General features: G+C 44.7%; 1 protein-coding gene across 1 annotated transcript in view; it reads left to right on the forward strand.

The window, feature by feature from the left end:
* Positions 1-25,837, forward strand: part of LOC309415040 (potassium/sodium hyperpolarization-activated cyclic nucleotide-gated channel 1-like) — a gene marked incomplete at both ends in the record, with an annotated part of 268,544 nt that overhangs the window by 219,335 nt on the left and 23,372 nt on the right. The window contains one exon of the mRNA XM_082012431.1: positions 23,031-23,271. Coding sequence (XP_081868557.1) covers positions 23,031-23,271 — 241 coding nt within the window. The remainder of the gene's footprint in view (positions 1-23,030; positions 23,272-25,837) is intronic.

Consider the following 25,837-nt stretch of genomic DNA (forward strand, 5'->3'; position numbering starts at 1 on the left):
TCAGCTCATGGATGGGAGCGAGGGAGTCTCGGTTTGTGCGATATTGCCACCGGTGCACTATCCTGGTAGCTATTGGTACTTGCTGTTCTTCACCTAACAGCAATCCCACAACGAAGGGATCTTCTGAGAGGCCAGGCAGGGTTGATAGCTGTTTGATCTTCTCTGTATTAACAGTGGCTTCACCAAAAGCCCATCAGTATCCCTTTCGGTCCTTGAAGTACCCTCTCCTGAGGTAGTCTTTGCCAAGGATACAAGGGGCTTCTAGGCTGGTCACAACGGGGTGCGCTTCCCACTTGTCCCCTGTTAAGCTTACCTCAGCCTCCAATACAAACAATTGCTGGCATCCCCCTGTCACTCCAGAGATCCAGGTAAGTTCTGTGCCCCTATACCCTGATGGCACCAGCGCACACTGTGCACCAGCATCTCCCAAAGCCTTGTACTTCCATGGGTCTGGCATGCCAGGCCATCCCATCCACACAGTCCAGTATACCCGGTCATCCCTTTTTTCCTCCTGGTCGAAGGCAGGGACCCTCTATTCTTGTTCCTCGTCAGAGTACTCACTGTCTGACCTCTGCGGTGCCAGACCAGAAGTCCCTGTGAGAGACTGAACCGTAAAACATTTGTCTCAAAGATTGTTTGTCTAAGCGAAAATTCCTTTGGCTGGTAAGGATGGCTACAAGGCCACAGAGACCTCCAATTGATGAAAGACACCCTGCCAAGATAACGGCTACAAGGCATGCATGTGATAGTCGTGTGAGGAGCAGGGCTGGAGCTGCCGTGAAACGTATGTGCATATGCAGGAATGCGAAGATGTGCTAAATTGCAGGCCTTGAATGAGAATAAAAAGGACTGCCAAGACAAGCCCTTTGCTCGATCGCCCACCACCGAAACACCGAGACACTTGGACTCCGGGACGCCACGGATCTATGGTGGCGATTATCTTTGCAACTCTATCCCGAATGCTTGCTTGATTTCTGTCTTTTTATTTCATTCTGTCCTATCGCTATTCTGTCCTATCGCTACTAATTTCTTTACTTTTGATAATAAAAGCTGTCTTGGGTATACGGCATTTGACCTCGTTTGTGTCTTAATCTCACTCTCGGGATCGTATCGAAACCTTCCCCGACATTGGATCGGGACAGTCCCCTCACCAGGATCAAGGGAGGTGGTTTCAGTTCTTCTATGTCTGGGAGATCACTGGTTTCCTTCTTGTGTCTCTACAGTGACTAGACTGACAGCCTTCTTGGGTGGCCCCTTCTTAACAGCTGTCTTCCCTCTCAGTTCACGTACTTGGGCTTCCAGCTTAAAGATGGGTTCACCATCCCACTTCCTCATGTCCTCCCCCTGGTCAAGCAGGAAAACACAGTGCTCCACATGGCATGCGCCTGGGGCTCCCTTTCCCTCTGACCAGGGCAGGAGAGGACTGATTTCTGGGGACGAGCCTGACAGCCAAGGTACTGGCCCGTAGGGATGAGGAGGTACAGAGATTTTCCTTGAAGTTTTGGAGCCAAGAAGACACTTTCTCCACAGTTGGTGTATCTATATCTGGGCAATACATTGCTGCCAAGCTGTTAGAATATGACTCAATGGGCACTTTGAATCACCTTCCTCCACAAATCCCGTGTGCACAGGACATCCTCCAGATCTTTGGAGACCTCATCATTGTCTAGACCTCTGTAGATGACTTCCAGCACTGCTAATTCTTTCAGGTACTGGATGCCTTCATCTGCGGTAGTCCACTTTCCTGGGGAGTTCACAAGATCTTCCTTGAATGGATATCTTGCCCTCGTACTCGAAAGGCGCCATCTCCAGAGCCTGCAGATTGCTGCCTCCTTTCCAATTCTTCTCTCAGTTCCCCGGGTTCTAGCAAGGGATCCCAGCTGTTGGGCTTCCTTACCTTCCAGTTGCTGACTGTCGGCCCTGTTATCCCAGCATTGGAGCAGCCAGGCAGCAATCTGCTCACCTGGCTGGCAGCTGTGATCTTTCTACATGTCTCGAAGTTCTGATGAGGTCAGGGACCAGGCAGTTTCCACTTCCTGTCTGCATTCTCTCACTCCTTCCTCCAGTCTCTGTGTTGGAGGACCAGGTTCTTGATCAAACCTTTCCTCTTCTTCCTCCTCCCTTACCAAGCAATGGTATGGACCCATGTTCACTGTTTCTCTTTCACTACTGGGGCAATTACTGTAGTTGTTGTTTGGGTCCCTGCCTCAGCCATAGTCCTCTGAGAGTACTGAACTGTGGCTTGATAGGCACAGGCCAGGCCCCAGTACAGTGCTAGGAAATGTTGGTTTTCATTGGGGTAGGCAAGGCACCGTTCTATCCACGTCAGTTTGCCAGGGTTGCTTGCCTGCTCAGGGGTAAAGTCCCAGGCTATGGGAGGTGATAACCGTCCTAGGAACCTGCCCAAATCTTTCCACACACCCTGCCACCCAGGGACTGTCTGCCTCAGGGCACATTTCAGTATCGCCTCATCCAAAAGTTGTCTGCTCTTACACCAGAATGAGACCAGATTCCACAGACCCCATAATATGCCAACAGTGTTATTTAGTAGTATTAAACGGTTCACGTAAGGTTGAACAAGGACCTCAGGAGCCTGCATAGTAAAATCATTCACGTCAGTCCTGGGTAGGGAGAGGGAGATGTATTCCCCCATCCCCTCCACAAGATAGCTCCCCCAGCACAGCATGGCCATCAGTGCCAGGACAAAGCACATAGTCACTGTTTGTACTAGCATATTCCCAAGTTCCTTCATCCTCCCAACAAAATAGGTCCCCCAGCACAGTAAAGCCATCAATGCCAGGGCAAAGCACATAGCCATTTCTTCTATCAACATGTTCCGAAGCTCAGCAAAATAAAGAGATAATCAGTGCAGCCAGCAAACTTGGTGACCCACGCAGGAGCTTGCTACTTAATAACTACTATAGCTTTAGCACACAATGCAAAACTGCCGTTGTCTCGAGCCCCATGTTGGGTGCCAAAAAGGACTGTGGTGGGTTGACCTTGGCTGGACGCCAGGTGCCACCAAGCCACTCTATCACCCCCCTCCTCAGCAGGACAGGGGGCAGAAATTAGGATGGATAAAAACCCCCAAAACATGGGTCAAGATAAAGGCAGTTTAATAAAGCAAAAAGCAAAGGCCATGCACAGAAGCAAAGGAAAACAAAAGATTTATTTTCTACTTCCCATCTGCAGGCAATATTCAGCCACTTCCTGGGAAGCAGGGCTTCAGTATGCATAGTGGTATCTCTGGAAGACAAATGTTGGAAAAAATTAATGCCCCCCCCCGCCTTCTTTCTCGTAGCTTTTATTGCTGACCTTTCCTTTTTTCAGTGAGAGAAACTGTACTGTTCAGGCATCACATGCTGTTCTGCATTCTGACTGACATATTTTACACAGCAAAGCACCCAAATCAATATATTTTACCTAATAAGTCACAGTAACTCAGGCTGCTTTTGTGAAACTCCACTCTCTTCCTCTTTTTCTTTGTGGTTTGCTTTCTCTCATGAGCAACTAACTCTTGCAATCATGCGAATCAAGCACTGTCCTGAGAACAGCAGCACTCTTCCCTGCACTATTCTAAAACAAAACCATTTTTTTCTGGCAATCAGGTGAATTCTCATTGACTTTGGTGAATATAAGAAGTACTCTTCATTCAGAAGAACTATAAGTAGCATTTGAGCTTTTTTTTTAATAAAGATATAATAGAAAAAAATAGTAGCAACTGCCACACAGATCCCATACAAGGTCGACCACAGATTGATTGGTGTTAGCAAGTGGTATCACTGTAGTTTCAGTACAAATGCACAAGAATGAATAGTTTCCAGAATCGTCAGATTACCAGATAGAGGAGGTGACTGGAAGCGCCAAAGACAGTGGAAAAGCAATGCTACACTATATATTAACCTGTGAGCAAGCAGACTAGACAAAGATTTGTAATTATTAGCAAAACCAACTTTCTCCTGTTTCTTAATCACTGTTTTAGAAAAACATGAGTTGTGCTTCATTTATTTGTACAACAAACATGATGACTAATTCACACCACTCTTCCATGTACTAACACAAGTTTCTGATATAGATACCAATACAATTTTGTAAACTTCACACCTCTTAGGATTCAACTTTCTGCCACAATTTTGACAATACATGTGTTTAAATCTGTAGTCTCATTGGCATAACGGAACAACTTCAATATTTAAAATGCCTTACTAAACCAAGAATTCAGTCCTAAGTGCCACCTGCCCAAGATAGTATTTAGTAAATAGAATGATAGAATGGTTTTGGTTGGAGGGGACCATAAAGATCATCTAGTTCCAACCCCTCTGCCATGGACAGGGATACCTTCCACTAGATCAGGTTGCTCAAAGCCCCATCCAACCTGGTCTTGAACGCTTCCAGGGAGGGGGCATCCACAACTTCTCTGCGTAACCTGTTCCAGTGTCTCGCTACCTCACAGTAAAGAATTTCTTCCTAATATCTAGTCTAAATCTATCCTCTGTAATACGTTAGTATTAATGAGTATAACACACACATGCAAATGGGAATAAAGATATTTGGTTACTCAGGGACAGATAACTGAAATAGTGATTGTTAAGTATATTTGCAAATTGCAGTTTATTTATTCAGTTAATAAAAGGGAACAGTCTCTATAGCAACTGCTGTATTGTACAGCACTATTTCTATATTGCCTTCTGTAATAAACTGTGAGTGTGTTTTTTCTAAGAGCATTCAGGAAATTTCTTCAGCAGTACAGTTCAGAAGGGAAAACCTACAAGAAATAGAGGTTGGTCAACTGGATCAAACTTTAAGTACTTATCTGAGTTATCAGGACTTCTCAGGCTTTTGAAATTAGACTGGCTATGTCACAATTACAGATTGCCTTAAAACGTTGCCTGTATCTCTGTTCTCATTTTGATGCTTCTCATTCCTTTCCCAGCTGGAAACCAAAACTAAGAGGTGTAGAACATTTCAGAACATTAAAGAAGATTAAAACTAAATTCCCTTAAAAAAATAGCCCAGTTTAGGCATGGATGGACAGTTGGGTGAATGAAAGGGTGAATAGATAGTGTCTATTTTCTTTCTTTCCTTCTTTCTTTTGCTCTTGTTTAATCTTCTAAATATGATGGAAGATCCAGAGAAGAGAAGCATGAGAGGCACAGAACTGCTCTCCCTTAAGCTCAATTAAATAAATTAACAAGCTGGGAAAAGATGGATATCCTTCATCAGAATGACTTTATTGGAGGTTTGGTTGAACTGTATATTCTTAAAAGGATTATCCTGTCTGCATTTGAATTTAATGCAATAATAATTCTGAAGCCTAAAAAATACATATAAGGAGTTGAATAGAAAATTCTAACCAACTAGGGAATGATAGAAAAGTATGCAGAAGGCCAACATTTAATCAATGGAGACAAGAAAACATAATTGGTCAAATCTCTATCCCTTCTGCTTGCAAATGCATAAAAAAGATTGTTTTCTCTTAGGAGGCAGCAATATTAGCTAGCATATGTGCTCTTTAAGACTGACTTGTCTTAAAATGAGGTGAAAAGAGCAAGACAGAAAAAAAAAAAAAAAAAGAACCTGCTTCCACTCAGTCCTGGCAGAATCCAAGCAGGGGATTTCATTCAACATTTGGCTGGAAAGCATATTTATTCCCCCCTTCCTTTTGCCTACCTCCTGCCTGTCTCAGCTCACAGCTGGCTGGAAAATTTTCTGCATCTAGGCAACCTCAATGCAGGTACGCTGGAAGTCTTGGGGACCTGAGGGTTTTGAAAATGTAAATACACAGGCTGTCCATTGGTTTTCAAGGCAACTAAGATCATGTGGACTGTCTTTGCCCTAAAGATCAGAGTTTTTTCAGGTTTTGTGCTTTGTAAGTCAAACACGTAGGTTACCTCAGCATTCTTGGGCTTTATAATATATAGCCACAGGGGCTAGAGAGCAAGGTTTTCTAAAGCCTACACACCTGCAATATCCAGCTATGTTAACATAACTGCAAAATATCAAAGTTCTGATGAAAAGAGAATTGTGTTTCCCAGTGTAGCTCTAGATGTAAATTATGGTATCCAAGAGTTACCCTATTTGTAAGTAAAATTTAAGCAGGGTCTCTGTGTTAAAAGTGATCAACGTAATTGAAAAATGGAAAAATCATGGAAATCCCATTCAAAGAGAAAAATGTACATAGTCATTATTACTTATATGAAAGCCTCTGAAAAAAATTTGTTTTTAAGTGATACACTCTGTATAGATGATTAAAAACAATGTGTCAAAGCAATTTGCACAATTTCAGGTGCACCAGAAATGAAGAATATTGCATCCTGCTGCCGCATGTAGATTTTCTGGCATTAAACAAGCTGTGAGCTAATGATGTAGTCATTCCCTCAGTGGAGTACTAATCCTAGTCCTCCAGATTGCCTGCTGTCGTAAAACCTGTGAGAACTTCATGTCTGTGAGATGCCTCCTTTCTGCCAAAGTTGACGATAACTGACCAGTGGGTTAAAAAATTACAGGATATCATGAACACATACAGAATATGACTCCTTAAAACCCATCTTAAATATATTTAACCTGCTCATATAACCCCAAATCCCTAAATATCATGCTTTATCATGTAGTCCTCTCTTAATCACCTGATCAGTAATTTTCCTTTTGTGAGTTAATTCTAAGAGAAAAAATAGCTTTCTTAAAAAGGTGATTTCTTCCTTTCAATAGCCAGGAAATTAAGACTGATTTAGTTTCTCATCCTTTGAAAGCAGAATGTAAAGGAGGGACACTCAGAAAAAAAAAATTGCATTGTTAAAGTTATGCACTACATTTTTGCAATAGTATGTAGAAGTGACCTAATGAAAATAAGCAATTCTTCAATGAAGCCATAAACAGACTTCAGTGGCCTGCACATAAGAAGGACACAATTTGTAGATGGAAGTAGTACCTTTTATTAGCTCAATTGGATTAGTGGGAAAAAGCAAACAGATTTTTCAAGAACTTTGTCTGCTTTTTTCTAGCAACAGCTTTTTCCAGTCAGTCTAACTAAAAGCACCACCTTTATCTAAAAATCTTCTCCGGGGGAAAAGGTCCTAAAAACTCTTATAGATGCTATCATAGAAGTAGCACACTGAGGGTCACTGTCATGCACTGATCACAGCTAGAACAGCCTTGCAGCTGCCTCTGTAAATGTGACATCTTGAGATGCATCGGGGCAGTCATCCAGAAATACTGAACCCATGCAAAATTATAATACCTGATGAGTTAATGTCAGTTTGAAAAAATAGCCAGGAAGGCCAAGATGAGTGATAAAACCGGTACAATATAAAGGTGCAGGAGACAGTGTAATTACCTAGCCAATTTCTTTATATAAAAGTAGGCCGTTGCACCTCTGACCTACTTCTTGTATAACAGAGACCAACACTTGAACTAGATCGACACTTGCCCTGTGTACGCCTGGATTACCTGTGACCTTTAAATACTTTAGCTATATAATACACTCCTAATCCTTTCCTAAGGCTTAACTTTGTATTTTCTTGGTGTAGTAGTGACATTATTTCTACTAATAAGATATCATATTAAGCAGCATAATCTGGTTTCAGTCTGGCTTCAAAGAACTACCTCAAAGAAAATATGAGTGAAAGATTTTTCTTTGAACAAAATGAAAACTTTTAATTTGTCATTTTTCTCTTTTGTTACCTTTGTTTTAAAATACACAAATATTTCTCCAAGTACTTTCTGAGTTACATAATACACCATGAACCACATTCATAACCTTTACTGTTTCTTTCTCCCCAAGATGATAATTAAAGTAATACAGAAGAACCTGAAATTGCAGCACTGCCTGTGATCAAGACTCGGGAAAGCATATTTTATTGCTCTGAATGAACACAGTTAAATAAAAGAATAAGAGAATTAGAACAGTTTTGGTTGGAAGGGACATTTAAAGGTCATCTAGTCCAACCCTCCTGCAATGAGCAGGGACATCTTCAACTAGATCACGTTGCTCAGAGCCGTGTCAAACCTGACCCTGAGTGTTTCCAGGGATGCGGCATCTACCACCTCTCTGGGCAACCTGTTCCAGTGTTTCACCACCCTCATTGTGAAAAATTTCTTCCTTATATCTAGTCAAAATCTGCCCTCTTTTAGTTTAAAACCATTACCCCATGTTCTATTGCAACAGGTCCTGCTAAAAAGTCTGTCCCCATCTTTCTTATAAGCCCCCTTTAAGTACTTGAGGGCTGCAATAAGGTCTCCCCAGAGCCTTCTCTTCTCCAGGCTGAACAACCCCAACTCTCTCAGCCTTTCTTCATAGGAGAGGTGCTCCATCCCTCTGATCATTTTTGTGGCCCTCCTCTGGACCCGCTCCAACAGGTCCATGTCTTTCCTGTGCTGAGGGCTCCAGAGCTGGACGCAGTACTGCAAGCGGGGTCGCGCCAGAGCAGAGTAGAAGGGCAGAATCACCTCCCTCGACCTGCTGGCCACGCTTCTTTGGATGCAGCCCAGGATACAGTTGGCCTTCTGGGCTGCAAGCGCACATTGCCGGCTCATGTCCAGCTTTTCATCCCCCCGGACGCCCAAGTCCTTCATGGCAGGGCTGCTCTCAATCCCTTCATCCCCCAGCCTGTACGGATAGCAGGCATTGCCCCGACCCAGGTGCAGGACCCTGCACTTGGCCTTGTTGAACCTCATGAGGTTCACATGGGCCAGTTCCTCGAGCTTGTCCAGGTAGCTTTGGATGGCATCCCGTCCCTCAGGCATGTCAACCGCACCACTCAGCTTGGTGTCATCTGCAAACTTGCTGAGGGTGCACTCTACCCACTGTCTATATCACTGATGAAGATATTAAAGAGTACTGGTCCCAATATGGACCCCTGAGGGACACCACTCACTACCGATCTCCATCTGGACATTGAGCCGTTGACCACTACACTCTGGATGTGACCATCCGGCCAATTCCTCATCCATCAAACAGTCCACCCATCAAATCCATATATCTCTAATTCAGAAAGAAGGATGTTGTGGGGGACCGTGTCAAAGGCCTTACAGAAGTCCAGATAGATGACATCGGTAGCTCTTCCCTTGTCCACTGATGAGGTCACTCCATCATAGAAGGCCACTAGGTTGGTCAGGCAGGACTTGCCCTTGGTGAAGCCATGCTGGCTGTCTCGAATCACCTCCCTATCCTCCATCCTGCCTTAGGATAGCTTCTAGGAGGATCTGTTCCATGATCTTCCCAGGCACAGAGGTGAGGCTGACAGGTCAATAGTTCCCAGGGTCCTCCTTGCTACCTTTTTTAAAAATGGGTGCAATGTTTCCCTTTTTTCCAGTCTCCAGGGTCTCCACCTGACTGCCTTGACTTTTCCAATATCATGGAGAGTGGCTTGGCAACTACATCAGCCAATTCCCTCAGGACTCTGGGATGCATCTCATCAGGTCCCATAGACTTGTGCATGTTCAAGTTCCTCAGATGGTCTCATACCTGATCTTCTCTGACAGTGGGAGGGACTTTGCTCCTCCAGTCCCCGTCTTGCAGTCCATCCCCTCGAGAGGTATGGGAAGAGACATTGCCAGTGAAGACTGAGGAAAAGAACTCGTTCAATACCTCAGCCTTATCCTCATCCATTGTTACCAGTCTGCCAGTCGTGCTCATCAAGGGGGGTACGCTTTCTTTGACCTTTCTTTTCTGGCTAACATACCTATAGAAGCCCTTCTTATTATTCTTTGCATCCCTTGCCAAGTTCACCTTGGCCTTCCTCACCCCATCCCTACACAACCGGGAAGAAGTTATCCTCAGTGCATTCCAGGAGTCTCCTGGATTGCCTACAGCTCGCCATGCTACTTCTCCATTCAGCAGATGTCAGGGTGGTTGAATTCCCCCAGCAGGAGGAGAGCCTGTGAGTGTGATGCCTCCTGTACCTGGAGTAAGAGGGCTTCATCAATAGACTCCCCTTGATCGGGCATCCTGTAGTAGACATCAACCACAAATTTCCCTTTGTTGCCTCGGTCTCTGATTCTTACCCATAAGCTTTCAACCTGCTCGTGGCTATTCTTCAGAGACAGCTCTTCACACTCTATCCATTTCTTGATGTAGAGGGCAATGTCTCTGCCCCTCCTTCCTCGCCTGTCCCTTCTGAACAGCCTGTAGTCATCGATAGCTGCACTCCAGTCATGGGATTTGTCTCACCAAGTTTCAGTAATGGCAACCAGGTCGTAGCTTTCTAACAGCATAGTGGCTTCCAGCTCTTCCTGTTTGTTGCCCATGTTGCGTGCATTGGTATAGAGGCACTTCATATGGGCTGCCGGCCATGTCACCTTCTTAGAGGAACACCCCTTAGTTCCTTTGAAGTGTTTCTATGGTGCAACAGGCTGAGTGGCCTCGCTAGCACCCTGTCCCTCTAACCTTGACTTTCATCCCACAGCTTGTCATGAGTAAGCCTGATATTATCCCCCTCCCCCCTTCAAGTCTAGTTCAAAGCCCTGTCAATAAGCCCCGCTAGCTTGTGGGCAAAAACCCTCTTCCCCTTTTGAGAAAGGTTAATCCCATCTGATGCCAGTAAGCCAGGTGCCATGTAGGCCATCCTATTGTCAAAAAACCCGAAACTGTGGTTGTGACACCAGTCACGGAGCCATGTGTTAATAGACTGGGCCTTTCTGTGTTGCTGCCTGCAACTGGAAGGAGAGAGAAAAAAATAACCTGTGCTCCAGATCCCCTAACCAACCGTCCCAAGGCCCTGAAATCTCTTTTGGTCGCCCTTCAGCTATGTGTTGCAGCTTCAGAGCAGTAGTGGGTAATAGTTCAAGGGTCACACCAGGCTGGGAAGTTTCCTAGTGATGCCATTAACCTGGGCCCCAGGGATGCAGCAGATTTCCCTGAGAAGGGTCTGTCCGGAATATTGGACCCTCTGTTCCCCTCAGAAGGGAGTCGCCTACAACTATAACCCATCTTTTCTTCCTCGTGGGGGTGGTTGTGATACAGGAGGTAGGCCTTTCTGACATTGGCAACACCTCTGGTATAGCTGGAAAGCAAAAGAAAACAAAAGATTTATTCTCTATTTCCCATCAGCAGGTGATATTCAGCCACTTCTCAGGAAGCAGGGCTTTAGTATGCATAATGGTTGCTCTGGAAGACAAACATCGGAAAATGAATGCCCCCCCTCCTTTCTCTTAGCTTTTATTGCTAAGCTGACCTCATATGGTATGGATTATCCCTTTGGCCACTTTGGGTCAGCTGTCCTGGCTATGTCCCCTCCCAAGGTCTTGCCCATCCCCAGCCTACTGGTGGGGGGAAATGTTGGAGAGACAGCTTTGATGCTGTGTGAGCACTGCCCAGCAGTAGCCAAAACACTGGTGTGTTATCAACACCATTCTAGCTACCAATACAAAGCACAGCACTATGAGGGCTGCTATGGGGAAAATTAACTCCATCTCAGCCAGACCCAATACAGTATGTAAGGAGAATGGATATTAAAAAATGTGCATGAAGTTTTTCTAATAATGACACAGAATCGGAATTTGATCAATTCACCTCATGTAAATAGACTTTCATTACATAGACTTCTATTTATTTGGGGTTTTAAATATGACTTTTAGACTACTGGGAGAAGGTAATTCCAAAAATTCCAGAATCTCTTGAGTAGGCAACTATTTGAAAATTGGAGACTACAAAGTTGTAGCTGTGTAACAATCACACGTGATAGAATCAAACATTTGTTTCAAAACCTGTAATTCTAACTGACGTACAGAATATTAAAGACTGAGTAAGGAACAAAGACAATGAAAGTTTCAACAACTCCTCACGCAAAATTAATAGGCAACCTTGAATGGACATTAGAGATTAATAAAGAAAATTTTTACTTGCACCTGTAGTGTCACATTTGTACGTGACAAAGCTGCCCAATCTGTTTTCCTTGTTCAAGATGAGTGAAATGGGGAAAAAAAAAGGCAGCAAACAAAAAGCTTGAATGCTGGGAATCGGCATTCTCACTCTGACACTCAGAACTCTAAGCTGTTATTACTGCCCCCAAAAGAAACACTGAAAAATCATTTCTAAGTTCTCACAAGCTATTTTTTCCCCACACTCTTTGCTGGCTGAAACCATATTAGTTTTAAAGGGGTGAGACTCACACATATGTGCCTGCATAGAGATGACTATATGTTACCACACAGGCACATATGCTTCACATTTTATTTAGAGTTGGATGGCACTAAAATTAGATGTCAGTTGCCCAAGCATTCATATCATCAGAATGACAGCTGGAGTAAAGGAATTGCTGGTGCTGTTTAATTGTTTACAACAAGAGGCATTTAATAAAAAGAAATGAAGATCCTCTGCTCTCAGCAGTGTATAAAGGTATTACAAGATTCTCCATGATTTACGTTTTCCAATATTTTGTTAATTGTTGTTCTACTTCTGAGTTAGCTGGTTGCATCTAATTTCATGGTTGAATTCCTAATATAATTAACTTCTGAGCTTTACTGGTAGATATCATGGTGAATTAAAAAACCCAATAGCTTGTTAAAAGGGGAATGGATGCATAGTCCATTGAAGTAGAAATTACCCTTTGACTGTGGACCTAAGCCCAAGGGAAGCAGCATCTAAGCCACCAGGAATGCTGATAACTTGCTACCTTCCAACTGCCTCCCTCCAGTACTGGCCTGAAAGCAATCACCTGCATGTTGCCTACTACAGTTTTGCAATCTTAGTATTAAAGAAGGCCGTTCTATTTTGTCGGTTTATTTATGATTTCACCAACTGTAAAACAGCTACATTATATTTTAAAATATTCATCAGCAATTCATTTTTGCCCAGAAAACTCCCCACTGGATCCCACAGGTTGACCTACTGCCAACACTTTGAATCACTGCTTGTCCTGTAAACAACTTTCCTCCGTTAAATCAATAGTGCTCTGTCCTGGTTTCGGCTGGGATGGAGTTGTTTTTTTTCTTTCCGATAGCTGGTATAGTGCTGTGCTTTGGAGTTGGTATGAGAATGATGTTGATAACATACTGAAGTTTTAGTTGTGGCTAAGTAGTTGTAGTGCTTATACTCAGTCAAGGACTTTTCAGATTCTCATGCTCTGCCAGTTAGGAGGTGCACAAGAAGCTGGGAGGGGGCACAGCCAGGACAGTTGACCCAGACTGGCCAAAGGGATATTCCCTACCATATAACATCATGCCTAGTACATAAACTGGAGGTAGCTGGGGGGCGGGAACTGCTGCTCGGGGATGGGCTATCAATCACTGGGTGGTGAGCAATTGCTGTATTGGGCATCACTTGTTCTTGTACATTCCTTTGTCAGTACTATCATCATCATCATCATCATCATCATCATCATCAACATCAACATCAACATCATCATCATCACTTTTGTTTCCTTCTCTCTTGTTGTCCTATTAAACTTTTTTTATCTCAACCCACGAGTTTTTCCCAGTTCTCTCCCCCATCCCACTGAGGGAGTGGGGGAGTGAGCGAGCAGCTGCATGGTGCTTAATTGCCGGCTGGGGCTAAACCACGACAGTCCTTTTTGGTGCCCGAACAGGGACACGAAGGGCTTGAGATAATAATGGTTGCAGGTCACGATATCAGTTTATTTGATTTGCATCATGCTCTTGTCTTTGCCGTACATGTTAAAGATCAGTGTTGGTTTCTGCAGGCTGCTGTACTCTGCAAAGATTAGTAATGTCTTGCCTGCGAGTTTTGTTTTTAGGACACTGACCTTGAGCTTAATGTGGTATCTAAGCTCTGTACTGAAGCCATTACTGTATTTCGGGTACTATCTTGTGGAGACAACTAGCAATTATACTTCTGCCTCCGAAAGGCTTTTTATGGAGGAAATGCAGAATGGAACCTTTGCTATCCTCTATCATAATGTTTCCTCCTTCATCACAGTAACTTTTCAGTATTTTGAACACCCTTGGGTAGTTAAAATTGGTACTTCTGGGGAACATTGTTTCGGTTTTGTCTAAGGCTAGCAAGCAATTTAAGAATATCACCCAGAGATCTGCCCCGAGGCTGGATAGTTATGAATGGCAGGGTGTGTGGAACAGCATGGGCAAACGCCTAGGGCAGTGGGCACCTCCGGTGTTTTGGAACTTTACTCCCAAACAAGTGCAGAATCCTGATAAACTAGCAGAATATTTGGAAGTATGCTGTTGGCCTGGCAGCTCCAAGGAGACACAAATCATTGCAATGTGCTGGGGCCTGGCCCATGCCTACCAAGCTCTATTTAACACTGTTCAAAGGGGAGAGAGGCTCTCTGGATCTGATGACAATGCAACGGGCACTGCGGCCACTCTAACCCCCACAACGGGCACTGCAACTACTCCAACACCTGCGACGGGCACTATGACTACTACAACCGCTGTGACAGGCAATGTAGCTACTAAGACTCTTGCAACAGGCAATACGCGTACTCCGACCCCTGTGACAGGCGCTGTAGCTGAACCAGAGAATCAGCCCGCGCTGGCACCAGTTGCCCCTGTACAAAAGAAAAAAGTTGGAAGCGGAAGTCACCTCGTTTAGTAAGGGACAAAGAAGCTTTTTTCCAAGAGGGAGCCAGAGGAAGAAACTGAGGAGGCAGAGTACTCCAAAGCAGGGCCATTACGAGGACAGAAGAGGGAAGAGAGCGGGTCACTGCTTGAAGAGGAGGAAGAAAAAGAACCCATAAAAGAGGCAGTAATTACCCGATCTCTATCCCTGAGTGAATTGCGAGATATGCGAAAGGATTTCTGCCGACGTTCAGGTGAGCACATTGTCACCTGGTTGCTCCGATGCTGGGATAACGGGGCCAGTAGCTGGACATTAGAGGGTAGGGAAGCCAAGCAGCTGGGATCCCTTTCTAGGGAAGGGGGCATTGACAAAGCTATTGGAAAAGGTGCACAAGTCCTCAGCCTCTGGAAGCAACTCCTGTCAGGTGTGAAGGAAAGGTATCCCTTCAAGGAAGATGTTCCATGTCACCCAGGGAAGTGGACCCCCATGGATGTCATGGTTTAGCCCCAGCCAGCAACTAAGCACCACGCAGCCGCTCACTCACTTCCCCACGGTGGGACAGGGGAGAGAATTGGAAGAGAAAAAGTGAGGAAAGTCATGGTTTGAGATAAAGACAGTTTAATAGGTAAAGCAAAAGCCGCGCATGAAAGCAAAGCAGAACAAGGAATTCATTCACTACTCCCCATGGGCAGGCAGGTGTTCAGCCATCTCCAGGGAAGCAGGGCTCCATCACACATAATGGTTTCTTGGGAAGACAGACGCCATAACTCTGAACGTCCCTCCACCCCTTCCTTCTTCTTCGTCCCAGCTTTATATACTGAGCATGATGTCATATGGTATGGAATATCTCTTTGGTCAGCCTGGGTCAGCTGTCTCAGCTGTGTCCCCTCCCAGCTTCCCGTGCACCCCCAGCCTTCTTGCTAGCAGGCCAGCATGAGAAGCTGGACTGTCCTTGACTACTTAACAACAACTCAAAACATCAACATATTATCAACATTTTCTCATCCCAAACCCAAAACATAGCCTCACACTAGCTTCTATGAAGAAAATTAACTCTACCCTGGCTGAAACCAGGGCAATAAAGGTATCCAGTACCCTGAAGGAATTAGCTGTGCTGGAGGTGATTTATGGTGACTTGGACAATGGGCAATCATCCAAAGATCCAGATGAAGTCAATTGCACGCGACCTATGTGGCAGAAGTTTGTACGGAGTGCACCATCATCATATGCCAACTCATTAGCAGTAATGGCCTGGAAAGACGGAGAGGGACAAACAGTGGATGAATTGGCTGGCCAACTCTCGCAATACGAAGAAAGTCTCTCTTCCTCCCTACGGGCCTGCATCTCTGCTGTAGAGAAACTGTCCCGGGAGTTCCAGCAATTCAAGGAGGATATGCCCTACCCTCCACCCGTACGGACCAGTATCTCAGCTATTAGGAGTAAGCGTTCTTCTGCTCAAGAGAGAGGATATAGAGGATACACACCGCGAGCCACCCTGTGGTTTCAATTGGGTGACTACGGAGAGGACATGAGGAGGTGGGATGGAAAACCTACCTCGACCCTAGAGGCACGAGTACGCGAGCTGCAAGGAAAAACAATTACAAAAGGGGGTTTGGGTTCCTCCAGAAAAATCGTCGCTCCACTTTCCAGTGGGCAGTTCCCCAGAAAGAATAGAAGAGCTGATCTCACCTCTGATCCTCTTGAAGGGACTTCTGATTCCTATTTACAAGAAGTGGGTAACGAGTACTATGACCAGGACTAGAGGGGCCCTGCCTCCAGCCAGGCGGAGGAGAGGGACAACCAAGTTTATTGGACTGTGTGGATTAGATGGCCTGGCACATCAGACCCACAGGAATATAAGGCTTTAGTGGACACTGGTGCACAATGTACCCTAATGCCATCAAGCCATATAGGGGCAGAACCCATCTGCATTTCTGGAGTGACAGGGGAATCCCAACAGCTGACTGTACTGGAGGCTGAAGTGAGCCTAAACTGTGAATGAGTGGCAGAAGCACCCCATTGTGACTGGCACAGAAGCTCCGTGCATCCTGGGCATAGACTACCTCAAGGACCCAAAAAGGTACCGGTGGGCTTTTGGTATAGCTGCCTTGGAGACAGAAGAAATTAAACAGCTGTCCACCTTGCCTGGTCTCTCAGAGGACCCTTCTGTGGTGGGGTTGCTCAGGGTCAAAGAACAACAGGTGCCGATCGCTACCACAACAGTGCACCGGTGGCAATATCGCACCAACAGAGACTCCCTGATTTCCATACATACGCTGATCTGTTGACTGGAGAACCAAGGAGTGATCAGCAAGACTCGCTCACCCTTTAACAGCCCCATATGGCCAGTGCAAAAGTTTAATGGAGAGTGGAGACTGACAGTAGACTACCGTGGCCTGAATGAAGTCACACCACCACTGAGTGCTGCCGTGCCGGACATGCTAGAACTTCAATATGAACTGGAGTCAAAGGCAGCCAAGGGGTACGCCACCACTGATATCGCTGACACATTTTTCTCAATCCCTTTGGCAGCAGAGTGCAGGCCACAGTTTGCTTTCACTTGGAGGGGTGACCAATACACCTGGAATTGACTGCCCTAGGGGTGGAAACACAGCCCTACCATTTGCCATGGGCTGATCCAGACTGCACTGGAACAGGGTGAAGCTCCAGAGCACCTGCAATACATTGATCACATCATCGTCTGGGGCAACACATCAGAAGAAGTTTTCGAGAAAGGGAAGGAAACAGTTCAAATCCTTCTGAAAGCTGGTTTTGCCATAAAACAAAGTAAGGTCAAAGGACCTGCACAAGAGATCCAGTTTTTAGGAATAAAATGGCAAGATGGACGTCGACAGATCCCAACGGATGTGATCAACAAAATAACAGCTATGTCTCCACCAACTAGCAAAAAAGAAACACAACCTTTCTTGGGCATTGTGGGTTTCTGGAGAATGCATATTCCAAATTACAGTCTGATTGTAAGCCCTCTCTATCAAGTGACCCAGAAGAAGAACGATTTTAAATGGGGCCCTGAGCAATGACAAGCCTTCGAACAAATTATAAATAACCTGTCCTCCAGATCCCCTAACCAACCGTCCCAAGGCCCTGAAATCTCTTTTGGTCGCCCTTCAGCTATGTGTTGCAGCTTCATGGTGCAGCTTTATGACACCAAGTTGGGTGGGAGTGTTGATCTGCTGGAGGGTAGGAGGGCTCTGCAGAGGGATCTGGACAGGCTGGATCGATGGGCAGAGGCCAACTGTATGAGGTTTAATAAGGCCAAGTGCAGGGTCCTGCACTTTGGTTACAACAACCCCATGCAACGCTACAGGCTTGGGGAGGAGTGGCTGGAGAGCAGCCTGGCAGAAAGGGACCTGGGGGTGCTGGTTGACAGCCGGCTGATTATGAGCTGGCAGTGTGCCCAGGTGGCCAAGAAGGCCAACAGCGTCCTGGCCTGTATCAGAAATAGTGTGGCCAGCAGGAGTAGGGAAGTGATTGTGCCCCTGTACTCGGCACTGGTGAGGCCGCACCTTGAATCCTGTGTTCAGTTTTGGGCCCCTCACTACAAGAAGGATGTTGAGGTGCTTGAGCGTGTCCAGAGAAGGGCAACAAAGCTGGTGAGGGGTCTGGAGCACAAGTCTTATGAGGAGCGGCTGAGGCAACTGGGGTTGTTTAGTCTGGAGAAGAGGAGGCTGAGAGGAGACCTTATTCGCTCTCTACAACTACCTGAAAGGGGGTTGTGGCGACGAGGGTGTTGGTCTCTTCTCCCACGGAGCTAGTTATAGGACAAGAGGAAATGGCCTCAAGTTGCACCAGGGGAGGTTTAGATTGGATATTAGGAAAAATTTCTTCACCGAGAGGGTGGTCAGGCATTGGAACAGGCTGCCCAGGGAGGTGGTGGAGTCGCCATCTCTGGAAGTGTTCAAAAAACATGTGGATGTGGCGCTTCAGGACATGGTTTAGGGGACATGGTGGTGCTGGATTAATGGTTGGACTTGATGATCTTATAGGTCCTTTCCAACCTTGTGATTCTGTGATTCTGTGATTCAGAGCAATAGTGGGTAATAGTTCAAGGGTCACACCAGGCTGGGAAGTTTCCTAGTGATGCCATTAGCCTGGGCCCCAGGGATGCAGCAGATTTCCCTGAGAAGGGTCTGTCCGGAATATTGGACCCTCTGTTCCCCTCAGAAGGGAGTTGCCTACAACTATAACCCATCTTTTCTTCCTCGTGGGGGTGGTTGTGATACAGGAGGTAGGCCTTTCTGACATTGGCAACACCTCTGGTATAGCTGGATCGTCATCTACGTCATTCATGGACGGGCCTTCCACATCCAGAGTCTCATACCTGTTGTGCAGAGGCACCTGGGGAGGCAAGGTGGGCAAGGAGGAAGTTCGCCTGCTGCCCCAAGCATGGACTTGCCTCCATTCACTCCTTTCCTTTAAGCTACTGCCTTCAGCCTGGCAGGGGGATGATACAGGACCCCCTTGATCTTGTTTTTTTTTTCTGGTGGCTGTTCCTTTTTCTGTCTCAGGGACAGCAGAGCATGGTTCCACGAGTCCATCTCTTTCTCAGACTCCCTGATTGGGTCAACAACTGACTACAACCCCCATTCCCCACTCCCCTGTGCCCCTCAGCGGAAGGAGGTAGAGAAATCATGAGTGAAGCTGAGTCTGAGAAGAAGGGAGGGGTGGGAGGAAGGTGTTTTAAGATTTGTTCTTATTTCTCATTATCCTACTCTGGTGTTAACTGGCAATAAAGTAAACCAATTTCTGCAAGTTGAGTCTGTTTTGCCTGTGACAGTAACTGGTGAGTGATCTCTCCTTTTCCTTATCTTGACCCACAAGTGTTTAGTTATATTTTCTCTCCCCTGTCCAGTTGAGGAGAGGGAGTGATAGAGCGGCTTGGTGGGCACCTGGCAGCCATCCAAGGTCAACCCACCACAGCAGGATGTTTTTTTAGCTATATTAGTACCTTCATTAGGCAACTCAGCCTGAGCAAGTAAGGTGTGTGTATACGTGGATATATCCTGATACAGATTATATATTAAGAAAGGCAGGCAGAAGATGGCCTATGAAACTATTTATATGTGTTACTGATCACTTGTCTTTTTTTTTTCAGTTTCCTTTTTGTTTACTTCATCTGCCCCACTTCTCAGCTTTCACTCCAGACCTTTTCTCCAGGTTCTGTGCTCCCATGCTCTCACTTCTTCAGGAATTTCAGTTTCTTGATCTGTTTTTGAAAGTCAGCCTTCCTGCCTCCTTTTTTCCCTTTCTTCTAGTTCCTTTGTATTTTTTTTTTTCCTCCCATTCTCTTTCTTAATACTCTACCTAGGTCTATTTTCTCCTTCTTCCTGATCGTGACTGCAGTTGAACTTTTCACTCTCCCAGCCTGTGCTTCCCCACCAGCATCTAGGTATGACTTCCAGTCAATTTTCGCTTTGTTTAGTAATTTCCTTCCTCTGCCTCCTGGACATGCAAGACAGAGTTATTCACTTTCAGAAACAGAAAACAAGCTAGTCTACTGAAAAGTCCCTGAGCAAGGCAAGAGAAGTAATAGTTGTTGCCAGCTTTCCAGTATCAGCCAAGACTGCAGTAACAGTCTCATATGGAGCTGAGAATGTAGTCTGGGACTCCTCGTGTGATGCTACCATACTGCAATCAGTGGGAGCAGAGAATAACTTTCCCTTGGAAGGGAAGTGGTGGCTGAAACTTTACTGAGAAATTAAGTAAGTTCCTTGTTACCTATTTAGGTGAGAAGGAAAACAGGGTCTTCCTCATCCTTTAGAAAGACAGTCAACTGGAATCTCTTTTTTAATATTTATTCTCTTATACGGAATATACCAGGATAGCCTGGGCTTACTTCTCTTGACTTAATGACTGAGCAGGATTCACTGATCCTGAATGCCAATGACACTTATCTGGTAGTTCACACCTTGCAGTGTTGTTGCTTGAGATAATTTTTGGATTCAGGCAAACAGTATCATGTCTTGCATCAAATTTTCCATGTGTTTATACAAGCAAGACTAGTTTATGGGGAGTTTTTAAGCTCTGATTTTGATGTCATGTGAGGAGATAGTATTGTTCTATTGCACCAGTAGCACCCATGTCTTTGCCTGCACTGGGTGGGAGTCATAGCCAGATTGCTCCTCCTTTCTATAAGTAGGAGTCTCCCAGACATTACAAATCTTTGTGCTCTTTTCCTCCCATCTTTTCTGGTTTCCATTCCTGACACGTATTCCTGTACATTTCAAGTTTCATGCAGCCATGAAGAAGTCTGCTCTTGATCTCTGATCGGTCTCCTCCTGTCTTAATCCAGCCCATTTATGCTTAGCCATGGAGTCCATACATGGTGCAGTGGTTCAGGCATGCTAAAACACTCATAAGAAGGGGAAATATGGCAATCAGAGAGGGTGAGGGAGAGTGAGGCAGTACAGTGAAAAGTGATGGAAGGGGAGTGTCATTCTATTTCCATCGCTTATAAGTAATTCTCAGATAAAATGTTCTTGGTGGAATCATATCCCCACTGAATTAAATTGGAGTTTAGTGATTGACTTCAAAGATGTAGCATCTTATTCTTCATTCACTCTATCTTTAACCCAATAATTCTGAAATTAAATCTGCATTAAATTATAGTTATATAATGTTAAATATTTTTGTATCTCCTTGATTCATTCTAGAGGAAAAAAGATATTATACTTATCTAAGTATAGAGATGTGATGCTATTGAGACCAAGGTTAAAGAGAATCACTGTACTGCTTTGTTAAGAGTCAATGTTTATTTCTGCTTACAGACACTTCTGTTTCCACCTTGCCATTATATAGTGACACTTTCTTGTGGGATTGTCAGAAGATACCATAAGTCTGTCCTAGGAGTAGCACAAGGAAGCAATTTTGCCCTGGCTTTTCTTTTTTTTTTTTTTTTAATGGAAAATAAGACATTGCTGGAGATAACAGCTTTCTGCTTCCCAGGTGCCTGGTGAGACATTTTGCTTCACATTATTTTTCCAAGTTCCATTGGATTTATTTTGAAAATATGTAATTTCTCTGGGAAAGGCGGTTATTTCTTCACTTCAGATCATGCCCATGCCTCTTAATTGCCTCAGTAGCTAACGTCTTCCCTTCAAAGGGAGAGTCCCACCTCCTTCCCAGATGCAAGGGGACTGATTTAAAGGATCCATTATGGTTTTGATGCTTATACTGTGGAATTAGCTGAACTTTCCCATCATGTCTGCAAGCAGGATATCAGATGGTGGGGATGGGAGGAGAAAGAAGGATTTTGTCTGAACTGTGGACAAGCATATCTGAACTTGCTGCCCAGAGAGCAGACTACATGGGATTTATGAGATATGTAAGTATGAGACAGCAGATGCATGGAAGGTTGAAAGAGCAACATCCAGCAGGAGTGCAAGGGGCCTCAGTCAGGAGGTGAGAGCACTGGTAGGTGGGATATCTCCTTTATATCAGTCATGAAAGATTGTCTTGGTGTAAGAAATGCTAGGGATGCTCTCTGACACTGAAATAATATTTAGCTTTCCAAAGCAGTTAGGTGACTGCTTGGTTGTATTTTTCTTTTATTTCTTCTCTGTGCGCTTATACACAGATGATCATATATGCTCTTCCTGTCATGTTTGGGTTGCTAACTCAGTAGATGTTGCCTGCCTGAGCCCCTCTTCATGACTAATACCGATTAGTCACAGTTCTTCAGTACACTGTTAAATCTGTATCACAACTGACCATGTTAATTTTCCTAAGACAAAGTAAGATCTCCAAGAACTAGCTTGAAACAATTTGAAATTCTTGAAATTCTTTAAGGAATTGTTCATTTTTTTTATTTAAAGCAAGTAGGACATTTATAGCTTTTTGGTACTAATACTTTCATGTACATGTGCTCATAGCTGGCTCTGTAAATATAAATATTCTTGGTGGGAGATGCCCATAAGGCCTGTAGCAGTCTTAGGAAAATAGTAGTGTTTTCTGCATATAAGGGTCTACTGTATATGCATTTCTTTGAAGGGCAGGAATGTATGCCTCAGTGTTTATATGATGAATTAAATTCTGGGAAGGAAATTTTCCTGTTGATTTCAGCTAGCCCTGCAGCTAACTGTAATGTGCGTTTATATTACCACTGCAGTTGTTCCAATCAGAAAGATGTTATTGGTGTAATATTTGAAAATACAGGGCTAAACTTTCTGCTTGCATAACTTTTATCACTTAATACAGTTACTGTAGCAGCTAATCTTGTTGTCAGACAGTGTATTTCCTATTTAATTTTTATCTTCCTGTCAGCTTTTAAGCCAAGGGAAATAATAAATAACGTGAAAATCACCTCAAGAAGACAACCTTTGTCCTCAGCAATACAAATCAGTATTGCACTCTTGTTTCAATCACTTAAGAGGTGAAAATGTAATGAAAAGATTAAAAAATTAGGCACAGAAAGAAACACAGAAAAGTCCAATAAGAGCATAAAGAACTTATTTGTGAAGAAAGCAGAAAGTCTTTTCTCAGTGCCCATCATAATGTATGTATTTGCTGACCATTATTATGTTTCCTTCCCATTTAGGAGATTGTCAACTTCAACTGTCGGAAGCTGGTTGCTACAATGCCTCTTTTTGCTAATGCAGACCCAAATTTTGTGACTGCCATGCTAAGCAAACTGCGATTTGAGGTGTTTCAACCTGGCGATTATATTATCCGAGAAGGGGCTGTGGGTAAAAAGATGTATTTCATTCAGCATGGTGTTGCTGGGGTCATCACCAAATCCAACAAGGAGCTGAAACTGACAGATGGCTCTTACTTTGGGGGTGAGTAGGAAAAAATTAATTATAACATTGGAGTGAATGCACTAGAATAAAACATGTGCAGATATCAGACATAGAACCATCAGAATAAGTCTACTGAGTGTCTTTTCCCTAGACAATTCCAATTGCAGTGAAGAGTGCACAAAATATTTCTGAATAAGACATTTAGAGTCTGCTTACTGTTGCAAGGATAGCTATTGAAGATACAGAATGACCTTCCTGAATTTTCAAGTTATTTTGAATTGAGCACTGTTATTTAACAGACAGTATTTCAATAAAAATATAATAATTTGCATAGTACTTTTATAGCTATTTAAAGGTAAAATAAGTAGGATTGTTCTTCTTTAAAAAGGGATACAAATTTTGAGTCATAGATGTAAAGTACTTCTAAAAGGTAAACATCAATCTAAGAATTACAAAATTAGACAGTGGATAAAAGACCATTATTTATATGGGATATTTTGGCATTCTTCAAGAATATTTCAGGTTGTTATTAGTGCTTTTTTATGGAATTTTAGCACACAGCAAAGTTTATCTTTCCAGTACATACTATGGGAAACTTGACTCCCTATTTGACTAGATAGCTCTCTAACAGATGTATATTAATAAAAGAGACACATGAATTTTAATCTAAATTAAATTCATGTGGTAATCCTAATGAAAAATAAGTTTTTATTTAGATGAAGGCATCTGAATTCTTATATTTGGACTAAAACAATCCTTTTTTTTTCCATATAATAATTGACCGGTATGAAAATGTTGTTCCTTGTGACAGTAAATTGTCTTTGTGCAATAGACTAGGTGTCTGCTTCTGTGAGTAGCAGCAAGGCTGTTTTCCAGAAGCTGACTGAACATTTACCAGGGGAGGTGCCTTGCTTGACCTGCTGTATACAAACAGAGAAGGACTGGTGGGAGATGTGGTGGTCAGAGGCCGTCTTGGGCTTAGCGACCATGACATGATAGAATTCTCAAATCTGAGTGAAGTAAGGAGAGGGGTCAGCAAAACTGCTACCATGGAATTCCGGAGGGCAGACTTTGGCCTGTTCAGGTCACTGGTTGAGAGAGTCCCTTGGGAGACAGTCCTGAAGGGCAAAGGGGTCCAGGAAGGCTGGACAGTCTTCAAAAAGGAAGTCTTAAAGGCACAGGAGCAGATGGTCCCCATGTGCCGCAGGAAGAGCTGGTGGGGGAAGATGACCGGCCTGGCTGAATAGGGAGATTTTGCTGGGACTCAGGGAAAAGAGGAGAGTTTATCACCTCTGGAAGAAGGGGCAGGCAACTCACGAAGAGTACAGGGATCTCGTTAGGTCATGCAGAGACAAAATTAGAAAGGCAAAAGCCCAGCTAGAGCTCAATCTGGCCACAGTTGTAAAGGATAACAAAAAATGCCTCTACAAATATCTTAACAACAAAAAGAGAGGCAAGGAGAATCTCCATCCCCTACTGGATATGGCGGGGAACATTGTCTCCAAGGACGAGGACAAGGATGAAGAACTTAATGCCTTCTTTGCCTCAGTCTTTAATAGCCAGTCCAGGTATCCGCAGGGTATTCAGCCCCCTGAGCGGGAAGACGGGGATGGAGAGCACAATAACCCCCCCATAATCCAGGAGGAAGCAGTTAAGGACCTGTTAAGCCACCTGGACACTCAGAAGTCTATGGGGCCTGATGGGATCCACCCGAGAGTCCTGAGGGAGCTGGCAGGGGAGCTTGCCAAGCCTCTCTCCAAAATTTATCAGCAGTCCTGGTTAACAGGGGAGGTCCCAGAAGACTGGAGGCTTGCCAATGTGACGCCCGTCTACAAGAAAGGCCGGAAGGAGGATCCTGGGAACTACAGGCCTGTCAGCCTGACCTCTGTACCGAGGAAGATCATGGAGCAGTTCGTCTTGAGGGTGCTCACGGGGCATGTGCAGGACAACCAAGGGATCAGGCCCAGCCAGCATGGGTTCATGAAAGGCAGGTCCTGCTTGACCAACCTGATCTCCTTCTATGACCAGGTGACCCGCCTAGTGGATGAGGGAAAGGCTGTGGATGTTGTCTACCTGGACTTTAGTAAAGCCTTTGACAGCATCTCCCACAGCATTCTCCTGGAGAAACTGGCGGCTCGTGGCTTAGACAGGTTTATTCTTCGCTGGGTAATGAACTGGCTGGCTGGCTGAGCCCAGAGAGTTGTGGTGAATGGCGTTAAATCCGGCTGGCGGCCGGTCACGAGTGGTGTTCCCCAGGGCTCAGTTCTGGGGCCAGTCTTGTTCAATATCTTTATTGATGATCCGGATGAGGGGATCGAGTGCTCCCTCAGTAAGTTTGCAGATGACACCAAGTTGGGTGGGAGTGTTGATCTGCTGGAGGGTAGGAGGGCTCTGCAGAGGGATCTGGACAGGCTGGATCGATGGGCAGAGGCCAACTGTATGAGGTTTAATAAGGCCAAGTGCCGGGTCCTGCACTTCGGCCACAACAACCCCATGCAACGCTACAGGCTTGGGGAGGAGTGGCTGGAGAGCTGCCTGGCAGAAAGGGACCTGGGGGTGCCCAGGTGGCCAAGAAGGCCAACAGCATCCTGTCCTGTATCAGAAA

This window comes from Phaethon aethereus (genome assembly GCF_964289735.1).
Source record: "Phaethon aethereus genome assembly, chromosome: W".
Classification (NCBI taxonomy): domain Eukaryota; kingdom Metazoa; phylum Chordata; class Aves; order Phaethontiformes; family Phaethontidae; genus Phaethon; species Phaethon aethereus.